The following is a 23,717-nucleotide window of genomic DNA, read 5'->3' on the forward strand; positions in this document are numbered from 1 at the left end:
CGAGTTAGGGTGAGGGTTAGAGGCCTTGGGGATCTGCATTGTCACAAGAGAACCAGGCAACTCTGATGTATCTCTGGCCCAGGAAGCCCTGGGTTTAGATGATCCTCTTCATATTTCTTTCAGCACAAGGAATTCTTTATTTAGAAAATAGTCCTGTGTCAAGGTTTGGCAGGAAGGAGCCCCAGAGGCTGTTTTCTATAATAAGATCCTTTGCAGGGCTGGGCACAGTGGCTCATGCCTGTAATCCCAACACTCAGGGAGGCCGAGGCGGGAGGATCTCTTGAGGTCAGGAGTTCGAAACCAGCCTGAGCAAGAGCGAGACTTTGTCTCTACTAAAAATAGAAAGAAATGATCTGGACAGCTAAAAAATATATATATATAGATGCCTGTAGTCCCAGCTACTCGGGAGGCTGAGCCAGAAGGATCGCTTAAACCCAGGAGTTTGAGGTTGCTGTGAGCTAGGCTGACGCCACGGCACTCTAGCCCAGGCAACAGAGCGAGACTCTGTCTCAAAAAAAAAAAAAAAAAAAAAGAGTTTGTTTCCTCTAAAGACATTCAAATTCAAATTTTCTTAAAAACCATGGGTAAAACAAAATACATTTGATAACTGAGTCTTGCCTGGTGGACCCCCACTTTGCACCTCCAGCCTAGGCCATTTTGGGATGCTCTGATTGCTAACGTTTTCCCTCCCCTTCCCCTCTTTTTGTTTCAGTCCACAGTGAAGACCAAAAGAGACACAGTAAAAGGCTATTTCCTGGCTGGAGGGGACATGTTGTGGTGGCCAGTAAGTGGTCTTTGGGTTCAATTGAAGTCACTTCTTACAGAATCTTCGAGCGCTGGTATTCTGTCCAGCTTTGCTCTCTCGGGACTCTTTGGTTCCATGTGGTCTGGCAGTGATAGCCTCAACTAGAGAAGACTTAGCTCCAACTCAAATTTGTTTTAAAAAGAGAGAGAAAATTCATCAACTCACCTAAGGGAACAATCTGTGGTTGGGCTGGTTTCAGGTGTGGCTGAATGTAGAGGCTCAAGTGATATCACTAGGACCTGGTTTCTCCATCTATTTATTCTCTCTCTTTCTCTCCGCCCCCGCCAGCCCCCACTTATCTATCTATCTACCACCTACTATCACTATTAGCTTCTGTTATTCCGAATGGGCTCTATTCACAAACAGGCTCGACTTGACGGCCACAAGATGGCAGACACTGCTCCAGACCTTTCATCCTCTCTGGTTCCATGGAAAGAGCATCTGCCTCCGTGGCACTATTCGTGGAAAACATTTCATCCCTGATTACATTCCATGCCCATCCTGCGCCAATCATTGTGGCCAGGGTACTTTGATACGCTGATTAGCTCAACCTGGCTCATATGCTCAGCACCTGAGCAGGGAGGCTCCTGAGCATGGAGGCATCTGTGATGAGCAGGGGGAGGGGCTGGAGTCTGAAGGAAAATTGCAGGCAGTTACTAGGACAAGGTGGAATTGAGGTTGAGGACACAGGTAACAAATACAACAGCCTAAATCGTATTTTCTTTTCAAGTGGATCTAAGGATATTGCCAGATACACGCACATGCACATGCACACACGCACACATGCACACAAACACCATACATAAACATACACGTGAGCCTCTACTTCATGGGTCCTGGGTAGGGGATCGGGGATAATTAATTTTACTTATGAGCTCCTAAAATCAAAAGTTTGTTCTTCAGAAAGATCAACAAAATCGACCAACTTCCAACTAGACTGACTGAGAAAAAAGAAGAAAAGATGCAAATTATGATTAGCTGGGCGTTTTGGCATGTACTTGTAGTCCCAGCTACTCGGGAGACTGAGGCAGGAGGATCACTTAAGCCCAGGAGTTTGAGGTTGCAGTGAGCTATGATCACACCACTGCACTCTACCAAGGGCAACAGAGTGAGAACCTGTCTAAAAAAAAAAAGATGGAAATTATTAAAATTAGGAATGAAAAAGAAGGCATTACAACCAATCATTATGGAAATAAAAAGTAATTATGAGGAAATACTATGAATGAACAATTGTATACCAAAAGATAGACAACCTAGATGAAATGAACTAATTCCTAGAAAGACACTAAGTACCAAAACTGACTCAAAGTAGAAATAGAAAACCCAAATTATACCTATCAAAAGTAAAGACATTGAATTAGTAACCATAAAAGTTCCCACAAAGAAAAGCCAAGAACCAGATGGCTTCACCAGTAAATTCTTCCAAATGTTTATAGAATTAATGCCAATCCTTTACAGATTTTTCCAAAAAACAAACAAACAAAAGAAAAAATGAAAACATGCCCTAACTCATTCAACAAGGCCAGTATTACCCCGATACCAAAACCAAAGAGATGTCACCAGAAAAAAAATTCTGGATAAATATTTCTTATGAATATAGACTCAAAAACTCTCAACAAACCAAATCTAACAACATATAAAAATAAATTTACACCATGACCAAGTAAATCTATTCTAGCAATGAAAGTTTGGGTCAATACACAAAAAGGTCAATCAATGTTAATACACCATGCTATAGAATAAAGGATAAAAAACACACAGCATTTCAATAGACACAGAAAAAGCCTAAAGATCTAAAACTCTTTCAGGATAAACATTCAATGAACTAGGAATAGAAGAAAACTTCTTTAATTTGGCAAAGGGCATCTGCAAAAACACCACAGCTGACATACTTAGTGGTGAGAAGTGGAAGACTGAAAGCTTTTCCCTTAAAATAAAGAAGGAGGCCGGGTGCAGTGGCTCATGCCTGTTATCCTAGCACTCTGGGAGGCCGAGGCGGGTGGATCGTTTGAGCTCAGGAGTTCGAGACCAGCCTGAGCAAGAGCGAGACCCCCGTCTCTACTAAAAATAGAAAAAAAAAATTAGCCAGTCAACTAAAAACAGAAACAAAAAATTATCCAGGCGTGGTGGCTCTCACCTGTAGAACTAGCTACTTGGGAGGCTGAGGCAGGAGGATCGCTTGAGCCCAGGAGTTTGAGGTTGCTGTGAGCTAGGCTGACGCCACGGCACTCTAGCCAGGTCAAAAGAGTGAGACTCTGTCTCAAAAAAAAAAAAAAAAAAAAAAAAACCAAGACAAGGATGTTCTTTCTCATCACTTGTGTTCAACATTTTGCAAAAGGTTCTAGCCAAGGAAATTAACAAGAAAAAGAAGTAAAAGGTATCCAGATCGAAAAGGAAGAGACAAAGCTGTCTCAATTTACATATGATATAATCTTATACATAGAAACTTCTAAATAACCCAGAAAATACTACTAGAAGTTATAAATGAGTTTAGCAAGGTAGGAGAATATAAAATCAATATTAAAAATAATTATGTTGTCATATACTAGAAATGAACAGTCTGAAAATGAAATTAAGAGAATAATTACACTCACAAAAGCATCAAAAAAATAAAGTACTTAGGAATAAATTTGACAAAAGCAGAACAACACTTACACACTGAAAACATCATTGGAAAAACTTAAAGAAGAACTAATTAAAAAGACATCCTGAGTTCTTGGATTCAAAGATTTAATGCTACTAAAGTGGCAATACTCCCCAAATCAACCTACAGAATCAATGCTATCCCCATCAAAATCTCAGCTCTTTTTTTTTTTTGCAGAAATTGACAAGCTGATCTTAAAATTCATATGCAAATGCAAGGGACCCAGAATAGCCAAAACAATCTTTGAAAAAGAAAAACGAAGTTAGAGGACTCACACTTGCCAATTTCAAAACTTACTACAAAGCTACAGTAATCAAGAGAGTGTGATAATGGCAGAAGGATAGATATATAGATCAATGGAACAGAATTCTATAAGAACCAGAGACTAGAAAGTCAATAGGAGGCACAACAGTCCTCTAACAGTTCTCTCCTCTTCCTCCTCCCCTCCCCACCCTCCCCTCCTCCTCCTCCTCTTCTTTTCCTTCTCTCTCCCTTTCCCCACCGTCTCTCTTCACTGAATCTGCCTCTCTCTGCATGTCTCCATTCTCCTCGCTCTCAGCAGATTGGCAGTGATGAGCTCATGGCCAAACACACCTCCAGGCCACTCCTCCTCCCCACCCAACCCCACTCCACACACACCCTCGTTTACACATCCCCAATCCAAGGGACCAGCAAAGACGGGACCCCACTTCCAAATTCCCAGGAAAGACAATATAATTGCCCAGCTTGGGCCAGGTGCCCAGGCCTGTCCAGTCCAATCAACAGAGACCAGGGCTTGGAGTCATTAAGTACAGTCTTAGACACTTAGCGTTCTTCCAGAAGGAAGGCTGTCTACTTTGCTAAGTTAGAAGCAGAGCTGGGGAATCACAAGCTTCCTGATTCTCATCACGAATCACTCCCTGCAATACCTGTCTTCCTTCCCCCCAGGAATGTTGTATACAGTTGTTTAAGCTATGCATTGCATAACCCCAGGCGGTGCGATCCACATTTTAGGCACTATAGGTATGAATATTTATTATACCCATTTCTGACAGGTGGACTCTGACCCAGTAAGAGTCTTGGGGAAGGAGAATCCTTTTCTAATTTAAAGAAAGGTGCCAGATAGGCTAGGGATGGCCCTGCCTCCTCACTTCTCCTTCTCTCTTGGTCCCTTTGGAGCGTGGCAAGAATTAGGGGGTGGGGAGCAGGTACCCCAGACTTTGGCCCCCAGATCTGACCTGTCCTTCTCCCTACAGGTGGGTGCATCCCTGTTTGCCAGCAATGTTGGAAGTGGACACTTTGTTGGCCTGGCAGGGTCAGGTGCTGCCACAGGCATTTCTGTAGCTGCTTATGAGCTTCATGTAAGTATTTTACTCAGAGCATAGATAGCTCACCTCCACCTGCTAGGTGGATCCTGGGGGAAAGTTGTGTGAATGTCTTGCACTTTAAAAATAGAATGGTACTTTCTTGAAAAAAACAAACAGGAGGCTTCAAGGGTGCCTCTGGTCAGCAAAAATCAGTTGGGTCTGTAGGTCTCAAACCTCCCTGTGTTTTCCTGATGGATTCCCATAAGGCCATGACCCCAACAATAGGGGCATGGAGAAGAGAGGGCTCAGAATCCCTCCCTTGTAGATGCAGAAGAAGGAAGGTATCATGGAACTGGAAGGTATTTCTGTGTATTTTAGACATCAATTGCCCATCACAAAAATTATATGGCTCAATGAATTTTTTTTTTTTTTGAGACAGAGTCTCACTCTGTTGCCCGGGCTAGAGTGCCGTGGCATCAGCCTAGCTCACAGCAACCTCAAACTCCTGGTCTCAAGCAATCCTCCTGCCTCAGCCTCCCGAGTAGCTGGGACTACAGGCACGCACCACAATGCCTGGCTAATTTTTTCTATTTTTAGTTGTTTGGCTAATTTCTTTCTATTTTTAGTAGAGACAGGGTCTCGCTCTTGTTCAGGCTGGTCTCGAACTCCTGAGCTCAAGTAATCCTTCCACCTCGGCCTCCCAGACTGCTAGGATTACAGGTGTGAGCCACCACGCCCAGCCTCTCAATGATTTTTGACATTTTTGCTACCCCAGGGATACCCAAGAGATAGTGTTAGTGGCCTCCGAGTGGAGGTTTTTCCAGGTTCTTGGTGATCACTGGGAGAAAAGAATTTCAGGATGCACTGTATAAGCCAAGCAAGCAGCTTTTTATTGAAACACTGAAAGCGAAAGTACACTCTCAAGAGAGAGGAGCAGGCTCAAAAAGAGCAGCTGCACCAGGACGATGTGTTTTTTTCAGTCTTTTGAAGTCTTACTAATTGAAGGGAGGAATATTCAAGACTAAGGGGTTGGCTTTTCCTAAGAATTTGAGTAGTAATTTCTAGAATCGTGTTCCCTCCCATTTTTATACTTTATATGGTTGTTTCAGAACTGTCATAGTGATTTCAAGGGTGAAGAAATTTTAAAACCACAATGTAAATGATATTGTAATTAGCCAAAGTTCGTGTAAGGTGGCAGCAATGGCTGACAAGCCTGGCAAAGCCGGTTCTTGCCTGTGTTTATCAGCCTCTCTAATTAGCTTCTGCTTCTGTTTACTTTAACACCTGCACCCAATCTGCAATCCCCACCATCGGGTCTCAGCCCTGTTCCCTAGTCTTCTACTCTAACAATAGGGGACCCTCTCTTTCATAGCAGGGCTATGAACTTGAACTCCTGGCCTCAAGCAATCCTCCTGCCTTGGCCTCCCAAAGTGTTAGGATGACAGGCATAAGCCATGACACCTGGCCAACATGGCCATGAATAATGAGGATATGATTTTTTCTGGGGAAGAATGAGGAGGTTGTAATTATTAATAATGACATCCATCTTCATAATGACTAACATTTTTTAGGTACTCACTCTAGGCCAGGAACAGACTTAAGGATGTTGCATACACTATCATATTATAGGGTTCAATTATAGATTAGAACCAGACTGCCTAGGTTCACAGCCTGGCTGCAACACTTATAAGCTGTGTGACTTTGGGCAAGTTACTTAACCTCTCTGAGCCTCATATATAGAATAGGGATATTAATAGCACCTGCCATGTAGCGTCATTGTGAGGATTAAGTGAATTAATGCTTGTAAAGGATGCAGAGGAGTGCCTGGCGTATATTAAGTCCTCAGGAAGTACCATCTCACCAAATTTCCTTGCAACAATATAGGAAGGCATTGGTATGCCCATTTTACAGGTGAGAAAAATGAGTCTCTCAGACCTGTGTTAACTCTCCCAGCATCACCAGCTACTCATGAGTGTAGCCAGTCGTTGAGCCCAGGCCTGCCTCACCTCACAGCCTTGTTTTCACCACTTCCAAAGAGGGGAGGAAGCGCAGCTGGATGGAGGGATGACATGAAGTTTAGGAAACACATAATAAGGAGGTGTCGCAAAAGGCTTCTCTTTCCATTCTTCTCGTCCCTGCCTAATTCCTTTCTTCCCATTTTAAACATGGAAATATGAAGCCCAGGGAAGGTGAGCCACTCAGTAAGTAGGAGAATAAACCAGAGGTGGAGTTCAGGCTAGGTTTCCTCAGGGTGCAGAGGAAAATCCAAATTGGCACCTTGTTGTGAGCTGGGAGCCGAGTCCTGACCGTGTTTTCTTGGGCAGGGCCTGTTCTCTGTGCTGATGTTGGCCTGGATCTTCCTCCCCATCTACGTGGCTGGTCAGGTGAGTCTGTGGGGGGTCAGGTGCTATGGAATTTGGAGACTCTTTGGGAAGCTCAGCCCTGCATTCCCTGCCTTCCACCCCACCCATCCCCCCTCCCATGGGCATCCATCAGGCAGGCACTATGGGGTCCCAGCACTGGGGAGGGATGATGCCTGGGTGAGATCACTAAGAAGCCCATCCTAAGCAGTTCCCACCAAGTGACCAACGTCCAAGGTACACAGAGGACATTCAGAGGCCGGAAAAAACATAGGCTCAAAAAAAATTTTTGATACCCAAACACAAATGTAAGACTCACAATCTCTTATAAATGCTAATGCCATAACATGTTACTGCTTTTAACTAAAAAAAAAATCTATCTATTAATACCTCTATATAATGGTTGAGTGATTTTATTTCTTCCTTTGCACACAAAACTATAATAATTGCACTATTTCTAATGTGTGAAATGTCAACATTTTTGTTACAAAATAATGCTGCTTTAGACTCTTTGAGAAGCAGTTTTAAAAATCATTCACAATCTTATTGACAGCTTTGTGTCACTCACACTTTCTAGACTTAATTCCATTTTAGATGTTCTACATGGCAAGATCATGTGATATCACAGTGCTGTTCAGAAACAAATAACCAATTTTAACTTTTTATTATGGAGATTTTAAAAAATATACAAACTGGAAAGAGTTTAAGGATCAGAAATCATATTAAAAATCACTTCCTGGCCAGACGAGGTGGCTCACGCCTGTAATCCCAGCACTCTGGGAGGCTGAGGCGGGTGGATCGTTTGAGCTCAGGAGTTCGAGACCAGCCTGGGCAACATAGTGAGATCCCGTCTCTACTAAAAATAGAAAGAAATGATCTGGACAACTAAAGATATACATAGAAAAAATTAGCCGGGCATGGTGGCGTATGCTTGTAGTCCCAGCTACTAGGGAGACTGAGGCAGAAGAATTGCTTGAGCCCGGGGGGTTTGAGGTGGCTGTGAGCTAGGCTGACGCCACGGCACTCTAGCCCGGGCAACAGAGCCAGACTCAAGTGATCCTCCTGCCTCGGCCATCCAAAGTGCTGAGATTATAGGCATGACCCACCACACCCAGCCCTCACTGTGCTTTTGATCGGCAATTCTGTTTATGTTTTCTGGCCATTTGGATTTCCTCTTCCAGAAAGTAACTTGTCTAGGACTTGTGCCCATTTTTCTATTAGGTTATATGTCTTGTGCTTACTGGTTTGTAGAAGTTCTTTATATATTCTAGAAACAATGGGCTTATGTGTGTTGCAAATATCTTCTTTTTTCCTCCTCTGTGGCTTGCATTTTTGCCATCTTTATGGTGTTTTTTGATAAGCAGATCTCAATTTTAAATTTACCAACTTTTCCCTAATGGCTACTGCCTTCTATGTTATGCTTTAAAAAATTTTTCCTATTACAAGGTCATAAAGATATTAGATATTCTCCTATATATTATCTTCTAGAACTTTCCACATTTAAATCTATTATCCACCTAGAATTTATTTTTGTCTACCATATTTTGAAGATAGGATCATGTGAATACTACCCATCAAGACAATTAAAGAGTAATTTTACTTATGAACATGGAAAATAAGCTATGGGGCCCGCCCTACTTTCCACCCACTGCGTTCTTCCATCAGTTCATTCATTCATTCATTCATTCGCTGAAGGTCATTGACCGGGTTCTTTGCCCACCGCACACCAGGCTCTGTTCTAACAAAAAATTCCCCATTCTAATGGGCCTCTCTCCTTCCCTGGACCATTGCAACGCTCTGCCCTCCTTCTGGAAAGTTTTCCTTTTCCTTCTTGGTTTGGTTAACTCCTAATCATCCTTTAGATTTTAGTTCAAGCAACAACTCCTCCAGGTAGGCCTTTCTGGCCTCTCTGATGAAGTCAAATTTCCTTCATTGTATTTGCCATTTTGCATTTGCTTGTGTGCTTATTAAATTAATATGTCTCTGCTGTTAGACCATGTCCCTCCCACAAGCCAGGGTTTCTCAACCTCAGGGACCTTTGGGGCCAGATAATTCATCGTGTGTGCGTTGGGTGGGGGTGGTGTTCTATGCATTGTAGGGTGTGGAACAGCATCCCTGCTTTCTTCTACCCACCAGTGGCCAGTAGCACCCCTCAAACTGGGACAGCCAAAATGTCTGCAGACATTGCCCTGGGCTCTGCAAAATCTTCCCCGATTGAGTACCATTGCACTAGGCTGTGTGTCTGTCCCACTAAGACTAAAATATCCAGGAGGGCAGTGACATCTCTGTTTTCTCCCAGTGTCTAGAATATTACATGGCACATAAGTAGATGCTCAGTAAATATTTGTTGGAATGAGTCAATACCAGGGTCTTACCTGAATTCAGAAGGACGTGAAATGAAGAATGAGCCAACACCAAAAGAAGAGGCATTGATCAGGCACTAGAAGTCTCGGTAGAGTATCAAGGCAGCGGTCATCAGAGTCAGCGAGTAGGGGAGCTGCACTGATAGAAAAGTTGGGGTCTCAGAGGCGAACGAGGTCTCAGAGATGACAGGGTTCAGGTTTTGGTCAGAGAAATGGGTTGCTGGAGTGGAGACGCCAGACTGTTGTTGGAGCTCAGCAAACCAAGATGCCGTACGTGGCGTCTGTGTGTGTGTGTTCTCCACACTGTTATTGGAGCTGCTTCCAGATTAGGGGAAAAGTCTAGAAGACAGGAAGAGCGCAAAGGAGCGGGGATCCTCACTGAACACTGAGGGTCACTGAGGAGGGGCGGAAGTTGCCATAGCAGATGGCATGGGTTGCAGAGGAAGAGGGAGGGCTTTTCCTTGATCGTGGGTGGGTGACCCTGTGGACGTGATTCGGGGGGACACCCTCACCGCCCCTCCAATGGGAGGTAGGGAGTGTGAGGGAGTGAGGAGCAGCCATCAGCAGCGACCGGGGGCCTGGGGTCATCTCTCCAAGTCAGCTGGCATGGGCTACATTTATTTCTCCTGAATACACACCCCGCTCCAGCCAGGGGGTGGTTCCTATGGTAACAGTGAGTCCTTCCTCACCAGGGCTGGGGAGCGAGGAGCCGTCCAGGAGTGTAGTTTGGGGAACGTTGTGGGCTTGGGTCAGAAGATCTTCTCTTTTATCTTCATCATGGATCTGGGGCATTTCCTAAATAGCCTGGCCTTGAGGATCAGGGACATATTTGAGACAGGAAGGCCTTTTGTGCCGGGTGCTGATGAGTCTCTCTCTCTCTCTGTCTTCCTTGCTGGCAAACTGCCTTTTCTGCTACTTTACAGGCGACAGCCCAGGCTCTGCCTCCCATCTGTCAGCCAGCTTCACATTCCTCCCCAGAGCCTGCTTTCAGATACCGCTGCTGCTTGCTTTCTGGTAACTTCCACCCCTCCTTCCTTTCTTCACTCATTAGAAACGCCCTGCACGTGGAGGCTGTGCCCCCCCCCCCTCTAGATTGCAGTGAAGGTCGGAGGGTAATAAAGGCTGTCAGCAGTGCCAGGACTCTAACTCCAAACAAGGGCCAGGTGGCGATTATCTCCGCAGATTAGATAGTGAACCGCCCAAGGAGTGTGTCCCTGGGTGTGTGCACCTGAATAGGCTGAAGCCCTCACGCCATCTCTGGTTAGGCCTTGTGCCAGCACCAGGAATACATCCCATGTTCAATAAGGTTTGATCGACTCTCTCCTTGTATTATTCCCTGTCAAGTGTCAAGGTACTTCCAGTACTTCTGGTTTGCTGTGTCTGCCTTGCAGCAAATCCGAAGGTTGAGGCAAGACATTGATCAAGATCGGAGTCCCGGCCGGGCACGGTGGCTCACGCCTGTAATCCTAGCACTCTGGGAGGCCGAGGCGGAAGGATCGCTCGAGGTCAGAAGTTCGAGACCAGCCTGACCAAGAGCGAGATCCCCGTCTCTACTAAAAATAGAAAGAAATGAACTGGACAGCTAAAAATATATATAGAAAAATATTAGCCGGGCATGGTGGCGCAGGCCTGTAGTCCCAGCTACTCAGGAGGCTGAGGCAGGAGGATCGTTTAAGCCCAGGAGTTTGAGGTTGCTGTGAGCTAGGCTGACGCCACGGCACTCACTCTAGCCTGGCCAACAGAGTGAGACTCTGTCTCAAAAAAAAAAAAAAAAAAAAAAAAATTTACAAAGGAAAAAAAAAAAAGATCGGAGTCCCGAGTTGCCCTTTTGAGGGGAGGAAGAGGAAAGAGAAGCTTTTTATTATTTTCCTATTTAAAAATGGCCATTCCTGGAGTTCACTTTGTTCCAAAATCTTATGAAAAAATTTTGAAACACGTAATAAAGTTTAATTTTACACTGAACACCCCCATTACGCATGAACACCTGTATTCCACGGCTAACATTTTCTATTCTTGAAGCAAGCGTCTCCCAATCTCCCTTCCAGCACCCTCTGCCTTCACACTCTGACCTTGCGACCGGCAGCTTGCTGTTTATCAGCGTCCAGTTGGGGACCCATCAGTCTTTTTGCTGGGTTACACTTGGAGCCACCCAAGCCACAGCAGCCTGGGGGAGGGGCTGCAAACATTTCTGCAAATCATTACTCCCTTCCCCATCCAAGATCCAGTACCTCATGGAAGAACTCTGGTCAGTCTGAGGTCCCAGAGTCAAGGTACGGCGCTGTTTCACCCCAAGTCTGGAGGGGTGCAGTGGAGGCAAGAAGATTGGGAAAGAAAATGCCAAACCCCAAGAAAATTACCACCCACATAATAGCTCTCAGCGGCATGGCTCAGCCTCCAGGGTACCCAGGGTACCTCCTGCCCTCAGGCTACACCTCCAAGGGCAGGAGGGAGCCCCCCAAATTCAGTGCCTCCCTGCTGCAGGACGTCTCTGGAGCCTGCACATTCTGCTGCTAGAATTCCCTGCTTCTCCTGGTGACCAGGCTCGGGGTTTACAGCGGAGCAGTTTTCCCAAAGTTTGGAACATGGACAGAGGGAGATTCTTGAGATGATTTTAGGAGTTGGACATGGAGCCAACGACACTGAATCACAGGGTGAAGTTACTCCCTCTTCTACTTTTTCTCTTTCAGTTTTTTGATGCACTGAAAGGGGAAGTCTCATGTCACAGCCAGTGTGCCTTTAACACCTCTCTCCAACGACTCTCTTCTTTCCCCTCTCTCTCTCTCTCTCTCTCTCTAAGAAGGAATATGTAGGTTTTGGGTCCAGAGTCTTTGGTGTGCAACTGGTGTAAACTGCCAGAAGAGAATAGAAAGTAAATGAATTGTTTTATTACCCCTATATTTATTTTTCTGGTCCCCTTAAATTTGATTTTCCATTTAAAGTGGTGATTTAAACTTCCCTTTTTAGATACGTTTATTTTAAATAAAAAGGTGAATTGGTTTAAAGAAAAACATCGACTAATAACAACGTAGGCCATGGCAACATTGGGGTGGGGGTGCACAGATGCCTCTGGTTTGGGAATACGACCATGGGCTTCACACCCTTGCGTGGAGCCCCAGTTCTTCTGTGCCCACCCTGTTGCCCCAATTTTCTTCTCCCTCAAGTCTCCCAGTGGGAGCCCCAAGACTAAGGCCCATTCATGCTTCTGAGTTTGGGGAGGAGGGGGGGACAGGAAGGGCTGGTGCCGGGAGGCCGAGTGCCCAGAACCCGCCAGTGGTGACTACTCAGCTCTGACCTCCAGGTCACCACGATGCCAGAATACCTAAGGAGGCGCTTCGGTGGCAGCAGGATCCCCATCACTCTGGCTGTGCTCTACCTGTTTATCTACATCTTCACCAAGATCTCGGTAAGGCGGGGACACAGCCTGGCCACGCCCCTGCGGCATCGGGAGAAGATGAGTCACAGTCCTTTGCTGGGGATGTCGCCTCCCCATCCGCTTTTCCCTGCTCTTGGGCAGGCTTCGGGGAGGTTAGAGGGAGGTGGGAGGGGTGGGGGGAGAGGGCAGGGGTGGGCAGAGGAGGTTGGGAGAAAAGGCCGAGGGAAGAACTCCCTCCCCTCCTCCCCCAAAGCTTCTCCGGCAACATCTCAGGATGGCGTGCGCCGGGGAATGGGACTCCAAGAGCCCCACCAGCCCTTAGGAAGGGCTATTCTCTCCCTCCTGGGATTAGGCAGTCACCAGCTGTTACTCAGATGTGCCGATGGCGCTGATTGGGCCTGCCCCACCCTGACCATTGGATGGGCAGATCTCCCAGAAAATGGCAAAGAGCAGGTGCATTGCCACCTGCGGGCATGTCTTCCCTTCCAGCCAGGGGTGGGGAACAGCCTGTCCTATGGGAGGGGGTTGCGGGGGCAGAAGGAATTTCATTCAGTCCAAACAATGACCGACTGATGCCAGCTCCAGGCAAAGGACACACAGATGGGCTCCTTTCTAGAATGTTCACTGGCAGTCTGGTGGGAAGCAGATGTGGCGAAGCCACCCTGGAGAAGTTCCATCTCAGGAGGAGTTTGCCAGTTAAAGGGGTATTGGCCTTCCAGAGGGATAGACCAGCGCGAGCAAAAGCCGGGAGGCACCGGTCAGCATGACTTGTTGGAGAAACGGGGAGTATGACAGAGCACCTGGGTACAAAGTGAGCGAAGGACACGAGGGCCTGGCATGCAGCTCTAACTTACTTATATATTCAGCGTTTGTCTTGGGGCAGTGGGGAGCCACTCAAGGGTTTTAAATGGGGCGGAGAAGGATGACGAGATCACGATGGTTTGATGAAGGTGGCAGCGTGGAGGACGGACAGAAGCAGAAGCCAGAAGACCACTGAGGAGCTTGTTCATCAGCCCAGGGCAGGGGTCTCAAACTTAAAAGCTCACAGGGCTCCCGTGTGAGATCCCTGGTCTGGAATAAGATGGATGATGAAGGGAACAATTCATTTGTTCATCCATTCGTTTATTCATCCATTGACTTCCTGTCTCCGCAGGTGGACATGTACGCAGGCGCCATTTTTATTCAGCAGTCTTTGCACCTGGATCTGTACTTGGCCATCGTTGGGCTGTTGGCCATCACGGCTGTCTACACTGTAGCAGGTGTGAATGGGGGTAACGCTGGGAGAGGTCATGGGCAGGAGCTGTGCCCCTCTCATCATTTCCTGGCCCATCTTCTGATGTTCCAGTGTGTTAAGACCATTTATTCATTAAACCTCACACCATTACCCTTGCCAATAAGATTTCTCTTGCCCATTATCCAATGGAAGAGGGTTGCCTGATAAGAGAAAGAATTTTAAAAATGCACCACAACTGCATAACATTTTTTCCCATCCATGTGTCCCAGAACTATTTGCTGAGAACCTGCTAAGGGCTGAGCACGTACATGAATATGCACGATATGAGGCTGGATGATAAACAACTGTGATTCCGGAACCTGAGGTCAGGCAGCCTCATCTTCCTCCCTCAGACTTGCCTGGCTCGTAATGGGGCCTCAACAAGTGTCTGTTGTAATATTCACGCTTTCATCGTCTGCTCCATTTCCACCTCTTGGTATAACATAATTCCCTCTACGTGTGTGCGTGCATGCGTGCGTATGTGTGTGTGCATAAATAATGTTACCTACCATGTGCCAGGTGTCATGCGTGTAAGCAAGACAGACATAAATCTCTGCCCCAGAGGAACTTACATCCTAGTGGAGATGGGGAAACAGTGAGCCAGGAGATCAGTGAATAATGTCTGGAGTTATTATTATAACCTGATGAGTACTATGAAGGAAAATTAAGCACAGTGAGGAGATGAGGAATAATGGAGGAAGGTTTTTTTGTTTGTTTTATTTTTATTTTTTTTACATGGAATGTTCAGGTAAGGCCTCTCTAAGTGCCATGGAACACCGTTGGATGCTCTAAACAGAAAAGTAGCAAAACTGAACATACGCGAGGCCCTCTGATACAGAAAGACGTTGGCTGAGTTGTCAGAGGCAACAGAAGCCATGTGCCTGGGGCCTGGGGGAGGGGAGGGATGACTGCAGCAACCAGTTCATGTTCATGTTCCTTGTCTGGGGGTCTGTCTCCCCCGGTAGACTGTAGCTCTATGAGGGCAGGGGATGTGCCATTTTGTTGGCCTCTGAATTCCTACTCTGTAGAACTCGGCAGGTGCTCACCAGGTATTTGGTGACTGGCTGGATAAAAGGCTCCCACAATGCCTGGCAGAGGGTAGATGCTCAATAAACACTAGTGTAGACAGGAGGATGGGGTTAAGTGGTGCCGTGCGTCAGGCTCTCACTATATTCAGGCTGACTCACTGCACGAGCACACAGCGGAGAATTAAGGCCAGGATCTAAGCCAGGTCTCCTCCCACTTGTGAGAGGCCCATTCCTGCTGGCATGGAAGGAGGAGTCAAGGACACCACACCCGCGGGCATAGCTTTTTTTTCTTTTTATGGCAGTGACTGTGCCCTCTAGTAAACAGGTTTATAGCAGGTAAGTGTCCTTTCTCCTTAGAGGAGGAGGAAGGAGGGAGATATTGGGAAGATGCTGGAAAGATTGCTCTGTCCATATGCAGACGGGTTTGCTACTAATATTGTCATTCCAGAGATTTTTCTACGTGGCAAACCCAGCAGGAATCCTCTGCGGCAGACCACCACGCCCCTGTTCAAGAAGTCTAAGGGGTTCTGAATACCTAGTACTCGCATCCTCTTTCCAATGTTAAAAACAGAAACGTTTCAGCTGGGCATGGTGGTGCTTGCCTGTAGCCCCAGCTACTTGGGAGGTTGAGGCAGGAGGATCGCTTGAGCCCAGGAGTTGAAGGTTGCAGTGAGCTATGATGACACCACTGCCCTCATGCTCAGGCAACAGAGTGAGACCCTGAATCAATCATTCAATCAATCAATGTCAGAGCTTGGAGATTATGGCCCAAGCATTACTTCCTGTATCAGTTAGAAATTGCTGTGTAACAAACCACCCACAAATTTAAGGACTTGAAACAACAATGGTCTAGTCTTCCCCACAATTCCATGGGTTGCCTGGTCTCACCCAGCTCCACCGAATTGCAGTTAGGTAGCTGGCTGGGACAAGGTGGCCTCACTCACATGGCTGTGGTTATCTTGGGCTGTCAGCTGGGCCTCTCTTCCATGTGGGCCAGCATCCTCCATTAGCTTAGACTGGGCTCCCTAAAGCATGGTGGTCTCAGGGCTACACAAGGGTGTGCAGAAGCTGCAGGGCCCCCTGAGGCCCAGGCTGGGAGATACACATCACTTCCACCATATTCTATTGGCCAAAGCAAGTCACATGGCCAAACCCATATTTAACAGGTAGAGAGGTCAACATCGTCTCAACATCAAAGAGGCAGCGGAGTCACGTTGCAAAATGGGCATGCACACAGAAAGCAGTGATTGCGGCCACCTTTGCAATCAATCAATGCTGAGAAATCTCCCGTCAGTCTTGACCTTGCAGGTTCCCTTCGTGACCCAGAGTAACTCCTCTTCGTCAGACCACCTGGCCCTTACCTGTGTGCTCATCCCCACAGGTGGCCTGGCTGCTGTGATCTACACGGATGCTCTGCAGACTCTGATCATGCTGATAGGAGCGGTCACCTTGATGGGCTACAGTAAGTGGGGTCCCAGGGTCACTTGGGTGGATGACAGCACCTCTCCCAAACAGGGACATCTGCTCTCATCACTGTGACCAGCAAACCCAGCTATCAAAAAGCACACTACTTGGGGCTTCCTGCTGCAGGTGCTTTGCTTGAGGCATGGCTATTTTAGTTAGAAGAGAACTGTGCTTAATATGGAAACTTAACGATTTTTAAAAGTAAAAATGAAGATCCCTTCCTATGCTGATAGGGAAAAATGGATAAGTAAATAAAAGAGGGCAAAGGGATAGCTCTTCCTCACAGAAGATTCTAATTAATCCATGCAGGTGGAGTGAGAGAAATAGAAGAATCACCATTAATGCACCATAGTAATAATTGCCACAGGCAAGATCTAGTGATGGATGCTAAAGTTAATGGGTGGAAGTTTATGAAGAAACAGGATATTTGCACAGTCCCAAAGTATCATGGCCCAAATATTTATTAATTACAATGGAAAAAATAGTCACTTTTCAAGTGGAGAAACCTGGCACCCACTACTATACCTAAGTGAGGAAGGTTAATCTCACCAGTAATAAGATGTACCGATGCCACGTGTCTCCTGGTATGGTGCACCGAGGACACAAAATCTCTGTGACATGCTTGCCAAAAATACGTAACCTCAATTTAATTGCGAGTAAACATAAGGCAAACCCAAGCTGAGGGATGTTTCACAAAATACCTAACCAGTATTCTTCAAAAGCGTCAAGGGCATGAGAAACAAGGAAAGACTGAGGAACTACCATGGAGTGCTGGAAACTAGGGAGACACACATAAAAAATGCCATGTGGGATGCTGGACTGCGTGAGGGGGTGGGGGAAGGAACATGAGTGGTGACATCTGAAGACTTCAGATCTGTAGTATTGTTAATAGTATTGTACCAATTTTGTCTTAGTCTGTTTGAGCTGCTATATATAATAAAATACCAACAAGCTTGTATTTCTCATAGTTCTGGAGGCTGACAAGTGCAAGATCAAAGCGCCAGCAGATGTGGTGTCCGATTAGGCCTGTTCTTCATAGATGGTGCCTTCTGGCTGCATCCTGGAAGGGGCTTGCTGGCTACCCAGGGCCTCTTTGATAAGGGCATGAATGCCATCCATAAGGATACAGCCCACATGACCTAATCGTCATGCATCCTAAGTTCCCATTACCTTGGGGGTTAGGATGTCAAAATATGAATTTTAGAGGGGCACAAACATTCAGACCATAGACAATGTTAATTGTTTTAGTTTCGATAACCGTACTATGGTTATGTAAGATGATAACATTCGATGTAGGGTATGTGGGGACTCTCTATTCCTTTCACAACTCTTCTGTAAGTCTCAAATTATTTTAAATAAAACATTGAAAAAGTAATAACTATTAAAACACATGTGATCCAGATATATACATTATCCCATTTAAGGTTCATAACAATGTAATAATGTTGGTATTATTGTCACCAATTTTTAAACGAAAAAACTAAGACACTAACTGTTAAACGACATGCCTACAGTCACACAGCTAATAAAGCTAGGATTCAAAGCCAGGATTCAAACCCAAGCAGATTGACTTCAGACCTCATGCCATTAAAACCATCACACACCTGATAATAATAGTGGGAAGGTAACCTGGTAACAAATTTTATGGGAAGAGTCTAGGAGCAGAAGTCAAGAGTACAGGCAAGACCCGTACTTTAACATTGTACCTTTCTGCACAGTTTGAATTGTTTGAATATGTCACTTTTATCTTTGAAACAAAAATCCAAAGAAATAATCATGGAATAATACATTAGTTTCCCAATACAAACAGCGACAAAAAATTGCTTATGATTAACTTCAATAAAAAACATTTGGGACCCTTATGAAGAAAAAAACTTTACTGTTATGTACAAAGAGGAAATACAAATAAGTAATGAATATGTGAAGGACAAATGTCTAGCCTCACTAGCTGAACGCTTGGGGTGGTCGCCATCATAAATAATATCACAAACTGTTGAACTTCTCAGTACTGCTCCAGCAGCTCATAATACTTCAGGTTTCAGAGGCAAGAGAGCCAAAAGTTAGCTCTTCACATGGTCTGTTATTCTTAGCCAAACTTCCAGATATTTCCCCATAAAAGTGTGGGGTCTCAAGGGGGGAGTTTCATTACTGAAATCATTACAACCAGTCAGGAGAGAGATTACAGATCAACCCTGAATGATCTTCATCAATCTGCTATTTCTAGTAGACATCCCCCTGCAAGGCACCTGCAGGTTTTCACATGTACCCTTGAACAACTCACATCCGTGCTGTTGCAGGGAGAACCCCATTTGTATGTTTCATTGATCATTTCTATGAATTTGGGAAGGACAGGATAAAACTTCCAGGGAGCTCTGGGCTCCTTCTTTTGGATTGTACCATCTTTTCATGGTCCCCTTGACAGTTTTCTGCTTCCTTGTTCTTGCAGAGGGAAAAGGCTCCCTGTTATCTTATAGTTCACAGGATAAGCTGGGTTCTCTCACAGTTGGGTGTGGATCTCTGCACATTCTTCACAAAAAGTCCTCCAGTATAGATATGAGAAATATGGGGCCAGGTGTGGTGGCACGCACCTGTAGTCCCAGCTACTGGAGAGGCTGCGGCAGGAGGATCACTTGAGCCCAGGAGCTGGAGGTTTCAGTGAGCTATGGTGATGCCACTGCACTCTAGCCTGGGCAACAGAGCAAGACCTTGTCTGAAAGAGGGAAGAAAGAAGAAAAGAAAAGAAAAGAAAAGAAAAGGAAAGGAAAGGAAAGGAAAGGAAAGGAAAGGAAAGGAAAGGAAAGGAAAGGAAAGGAAAGGAAAGGAAAGAAAAGAAAGAAAGAAAGAGGGAGGGAGGAAAGAGAGAGAGAAAGAAAGAAAGAAAGAGAGAGAAAGGGAGTAAGGGAGGGAGGAAGGGAGGGAGGAAGGGAGGGAGGGAGGGAGGGAGGAAGAAAGAAATATTGTTCTGAGAAGCAATTCTAGGGCAAAGGGAAAACTTAAGTTTCGCTGAAAAGTCAACTGACAAAATGCAGATTAAGAGAAGAGGCATACACATTTATAAGCATGCCCAGGGAGAATTACACAGTGATTGCCCAACATCCTAATGGGGTACTAATGCTTATATACCCTCCTCTTTAGGGGAAAGGAAGATGGGGAAGAGTGGATGATTTTAGGAGGGTAGTAAATGATTTTTCCAGGAACTCAGTGGGCTTGAAGAAGATACAGTGGCCTGGGACACAATCTGTTGGGCCCACAGAGCAGACAATGGTTTGTGACAAAAGTCTGTCCAGGTGTGTTAGAGACTTCAGTCTTTCTTCCTGCGATATGAATTCAGTTAATGAGAACTCAGGGAAGGGACTGGAGGTAACTCTTTTCTTCTTTGGCAGGTCCAGACTTTAGACAGATGAGGGAACTTTAGAGAACATCTGAGGACTGACAGACAGGATGGGGGAAGGTCAGGGAGACCTTGAGGCTGCGTCAGGTCAGCATGTCAAAGCGCCATATTGTGGGGTAGCAGTTTCTGAGCCCCAACACAATGCATATCCATAAAATACCACCAAAGGCATTTTAAAAACAGGGCGGGGGTTAAGAACCCTTAAGGGGACCAGCATTTTTTGGTAGCTCTGCTCCTACCAGGAGCTCACTGATCTCTAACCACCCCGTGGTCACTTGCTCTGGGGGACTTGCTAAGTTCCTGGCAAACAGGCTCCTCTGAATTCCAGGTTTTGCTGCCGTTGGCGGGATGGAAGGCCTGAAGGAGAAGTATTTCTTGGCCCTGGCTAGCAACCGGAGTGAGAACAGTAGCTGTGGGCTGCCCCGAGAAGACGCCTTCCATATTTTCCGAGATCCACTGACGTCTGATCTCCCATGGCCGGGCGTCCTGTTTGGAATGTCCATCCCGTCCCTCTGGTACTGGTGCACGGATCAGGTACAGGACAGCAGGCAGCGGGCAGCTTGTCTTCCATCTTTTGGTTTCTCAATACATCCTACTTAATGCCAGGGAAGATCCAGTCAGCAAAGGAGATGATACATTTTAAGTGGAGGTTGAAACCAGGGCTTTTTTGAGTCCTGACTGGCTGAATGGATTGTGTTGAGTGGCCAAAGGCATATTTTACATTGTCCTTGATCATTCTGAGGTCTTTTGGCAATTGTCTAACAAGGTTTAGTCCCATGGATTCTGCTGATGAAATGCCCTTCAAAGTGACCATCCCCCCCCCCAGAATATGTATACATTTGTATTGTGTAATTTAAAAAATTATTAGGAGGCAGGGCGCAGTGGCTCATGCCTGTAATCTCAGCACTTTGAGAGGCCAAGAAGGGGAGTATCACTTGTGGCCAGGAGTTCAAGACCAGCCTGGGCAACATAGTGAGACCTCATCTCTACTAAAAATAGAAAAATTATCTGGGCATCATGGCGTGCGCCTATAGTCCTAGCTACTCTGGAGGCTTAGGCAGGAGGATCACTTGAGTCCAGGAGTTCAAAGCTGCAGTGAGCTCTGATAGTGCCACTGCACTCTGGCCTGGGTGACCAAGCAAGACTCCCTCTCAAAACAAAAAAAGTTATTAGGGGCGTGGTATGTGGTTTGCCACAAATCTCACCTCTGGACACTCTTCCCATTAAGGGTTCTTTGCTGATTTAGTGAGAACTCTTTTAGTTGTTTTTAGGAAAAAATAGTTTAAGCATAAGAAGGCATTTTATAAAGCATATATGACTGGGAGGCCAGAGGTAGATAATAGCAATGATAACAATTAATATTTATGGGGAATTACTATGCGCTAGATAGTATTCTAAATGTTTTTACTTTGTTTAATTGTCAAAACCACCCTGGTATTATACCCATTTTATAGGTGAGGAAATTGAGGCAAAGAGAGGTAAAGTTACTTACCCAAGGTCACACAGCCAGGAAGTGGGGAGGTAGGATTTGAATCCAGACTGTCTCTGTTTCCAGAGTTGGCACCACTAGATGGAAGGGCTTATATATACTATGTGATGAGAAATTGTTTCTCTTTCTCCATCTCCTGGTGTTCTTTCCTCTGAGATGAATTCAGTCTCAAAGAGGCTTTCCCGATATGATAGCAGAGATGTAGGCTGCAGCTCTATGCTACATTCACAGTTAGCAACTCCAGTGGAGGCTATAGGGAGTAGGGTGTCTCTTTCCTTTGTACTTTTTTGGGAAGAAGTCCCATGGAGAGTTGTAATTGGATCGCCTTGGGTGCATGCTCTTCCTTAACTGATCATGGTAGCCAGAGAGGCAGAGTAATTCTGTGCAGAACTCTGATTGGCCAGGTCTCACCCCTGGATAAAGGAGTAGAGAGGAAACAAGATGGAAGTCATACCTACCCCAATTGGACCATAGGGACTGAGAATAGGAAAGAGATGCTTCCTGAAAGAGAAGACAAGATCCTAAGTCTACTGCATCTACGAAGAAGCTATGCACACCTAGTTTGCCTTAAGAGAAAGCCATCTTGGCTTCCAACCACCATTGCTGTTTTCCAGGTGATTGTTCAGCGGAGTCTGGCTGCCAAGAACCTGTCCCATGCCAAAGGTGGCTCTCTGATGGCCGCATACCTGAAGGTGCTTCCCCTTTTCATAATGGTGTTCCCTGGTATGGTCAGCCGCATCCTCTTCCCAGGTGAGAAGAAGGTTGGGAGAAGAGGTCATCTGCCTGTGAGTCTCAGCCCCTGTGAAGTGCTCTAAACATATTGCTGGCTGCCCCAAGACAATGTGACTAGAGTCCTTCCCTGGTGATTGGACTGAGGTGTCTCCATCTGGCATCTATTGACTCTATGCTGTTCAGTGGCAACATTGGTTCAATGGGCATGTCCTATTGGTGTCCCAAGCCAAATGGAGTGCAGACTAGACTGGGACCTTGCCTCAACTGTATTCTTTTGAAACCACCAATGAGGCTAAAATCTTGTGGCTTCAGATGTCAGTTCCCTGAAGTCTCATGTGGAAGTTCCTCCCATGCTTTAATGGTTGAGCTGAGTGGTTTGGTGACTTTGGCCCAATGGAACCCTTTCTGGGATACTTTTCTTAACAAGTATCAGGGGATATCAAGACCTGTAGAGTATTTGCCCTACTGTTTTTGTTTTTGTTTTATTTTGCTTTTAATGTGGTAAAGGGATAGGTTTGTACCATGGGGCTAAACAATACTGAGGAAGGGGTGATGCTATTTGGAGTCACTGTGGTGTCAGGAACTGGTGGTCTGTATGGAAAGAAGCTCCCCTTGTCTGCTCTCAAACAGCATGCTTTCCTCCACATCCAGCAAGGGTGTTACTAACTACAGGGGAGTGAAAATCCCCTAAGCCTTATCTGACACGACGTTAAACAGAAGTAAAGACAGGGTAGGATGAAAATGGTCTATAGTTGGCTCAGCAGTTTAGTCAAAATAATTTAGGGCCCTTAAGAATTAGGATAAGGCCAGGTACAGTGGCTCACACCTGTAATCCTAGCACTCTGGGAGGCCGAGGCGGGAGGATTGCTTGAGGTCAGGAGTTCGAGACCAGCCCGAGCAAGAGCGAGACCCCCTGTCTCTACTAAAAAATAGAAAGAAATTGTCTGGACAACTAAAAATATATAGAAAAAATTAGCTGGGCATGGTGGCATATGCCTGTAGTCCCAGCAACTCGGGAGGCTGAGGCAGAAGGATTGCTTAAGCCCAGGAGTTTGAGGTTGCTGTGAGCTAGGCTGATGCCACAGGACTCTAGCCAGGAAAAAAGAGTGAGACTCTGTCTCCAAAAAAAAAAAAAAAACCAAGTATACAATGTGTAATGATCAAATCAGGGTAATTAACATATCTATCATCTCAAACATTTATCCTTTCTTTGTGTAGGGAACAATCAAAATCTGCTCCTCTAGCTATCAGAAAATATACCATAAATTGTTAATTATGGTCACTCTGTAGTGCTATCAAACACTAGAACTTATTCTTCCTATCTAGCTGTCCTTTTGTATCCATTAACCAACCTTTGGCGACCCACCTCCCCCTACCCTTCCCAGCCTCAAATAACTATTATTCTACTCTTTACTTCTGTAAGATCAACTTTTTAAGCTCCCACATATGAGGGAGAACATGTGGTATCTATCTTTCTCTGCCTAGCTTATTTCATGTAACACGATATCC

General features: G+C 45.7%; 1 protein-coding gene across 1 annotated transcript in view; it reads left to right on the forward strand.

Moving 5' to 3' along the window:
* SLC5A11 (solute carrier family 5 member 11) overlaps positions 1 to 23,717 on the forward strand; it is a 46,214-nt gene that overhangs the window by 13,003 nt on the left and 9,494 nt on the right. The window contains exons 4-11 of the mRNA XM_045542815.1: positions 713 to 784; positions 4,685 to 4,789; positions 7,060 to 7,119; positions 12,757 to 12,861; positions 13,985 to 14,090; positions 16,514 to 16,594; positions 20,316 to 20,521; positions 22,091 to 22,226. Coding sequence (XP_045398771.1) covers positions 713 to 784; positions 4,685 to 4,789; positions 7,060 to 7,119; positions 12,757 to 12,861; positions 13,985 to 14,090; positions 16,514 to 16,594; positions 20,316 to 20,521; positions 22,091 to 22,226 — 871 coding nt within the window. The remainder of the gene's footprint in view (positions 1 to 712; positions 785 to 4,684; positions 4,790 to 7,059; positions 7,120 to 12,756; positions 12,862 to 13,984; positions 14,091 to 16,513; positions 16,595 to 20,315; positions 20,522 to 22,090; positions 22,227 to 23,717) is intronic.

Source organism: Lemur catta, chromosome 2 (genome assembly GCF_020740605.2).
Source record: "Lemur catta isolate mLemCat1 chromosome 2, mLemCat1.pri, whole genome shotgun sequence".
NCBI classification, from domain to species: domain Eukaryota; kingdom Metazoa; phylum Chordata; class Mammalia; order Primates; family Lemuridae; genus Lemur; species Lemur catta.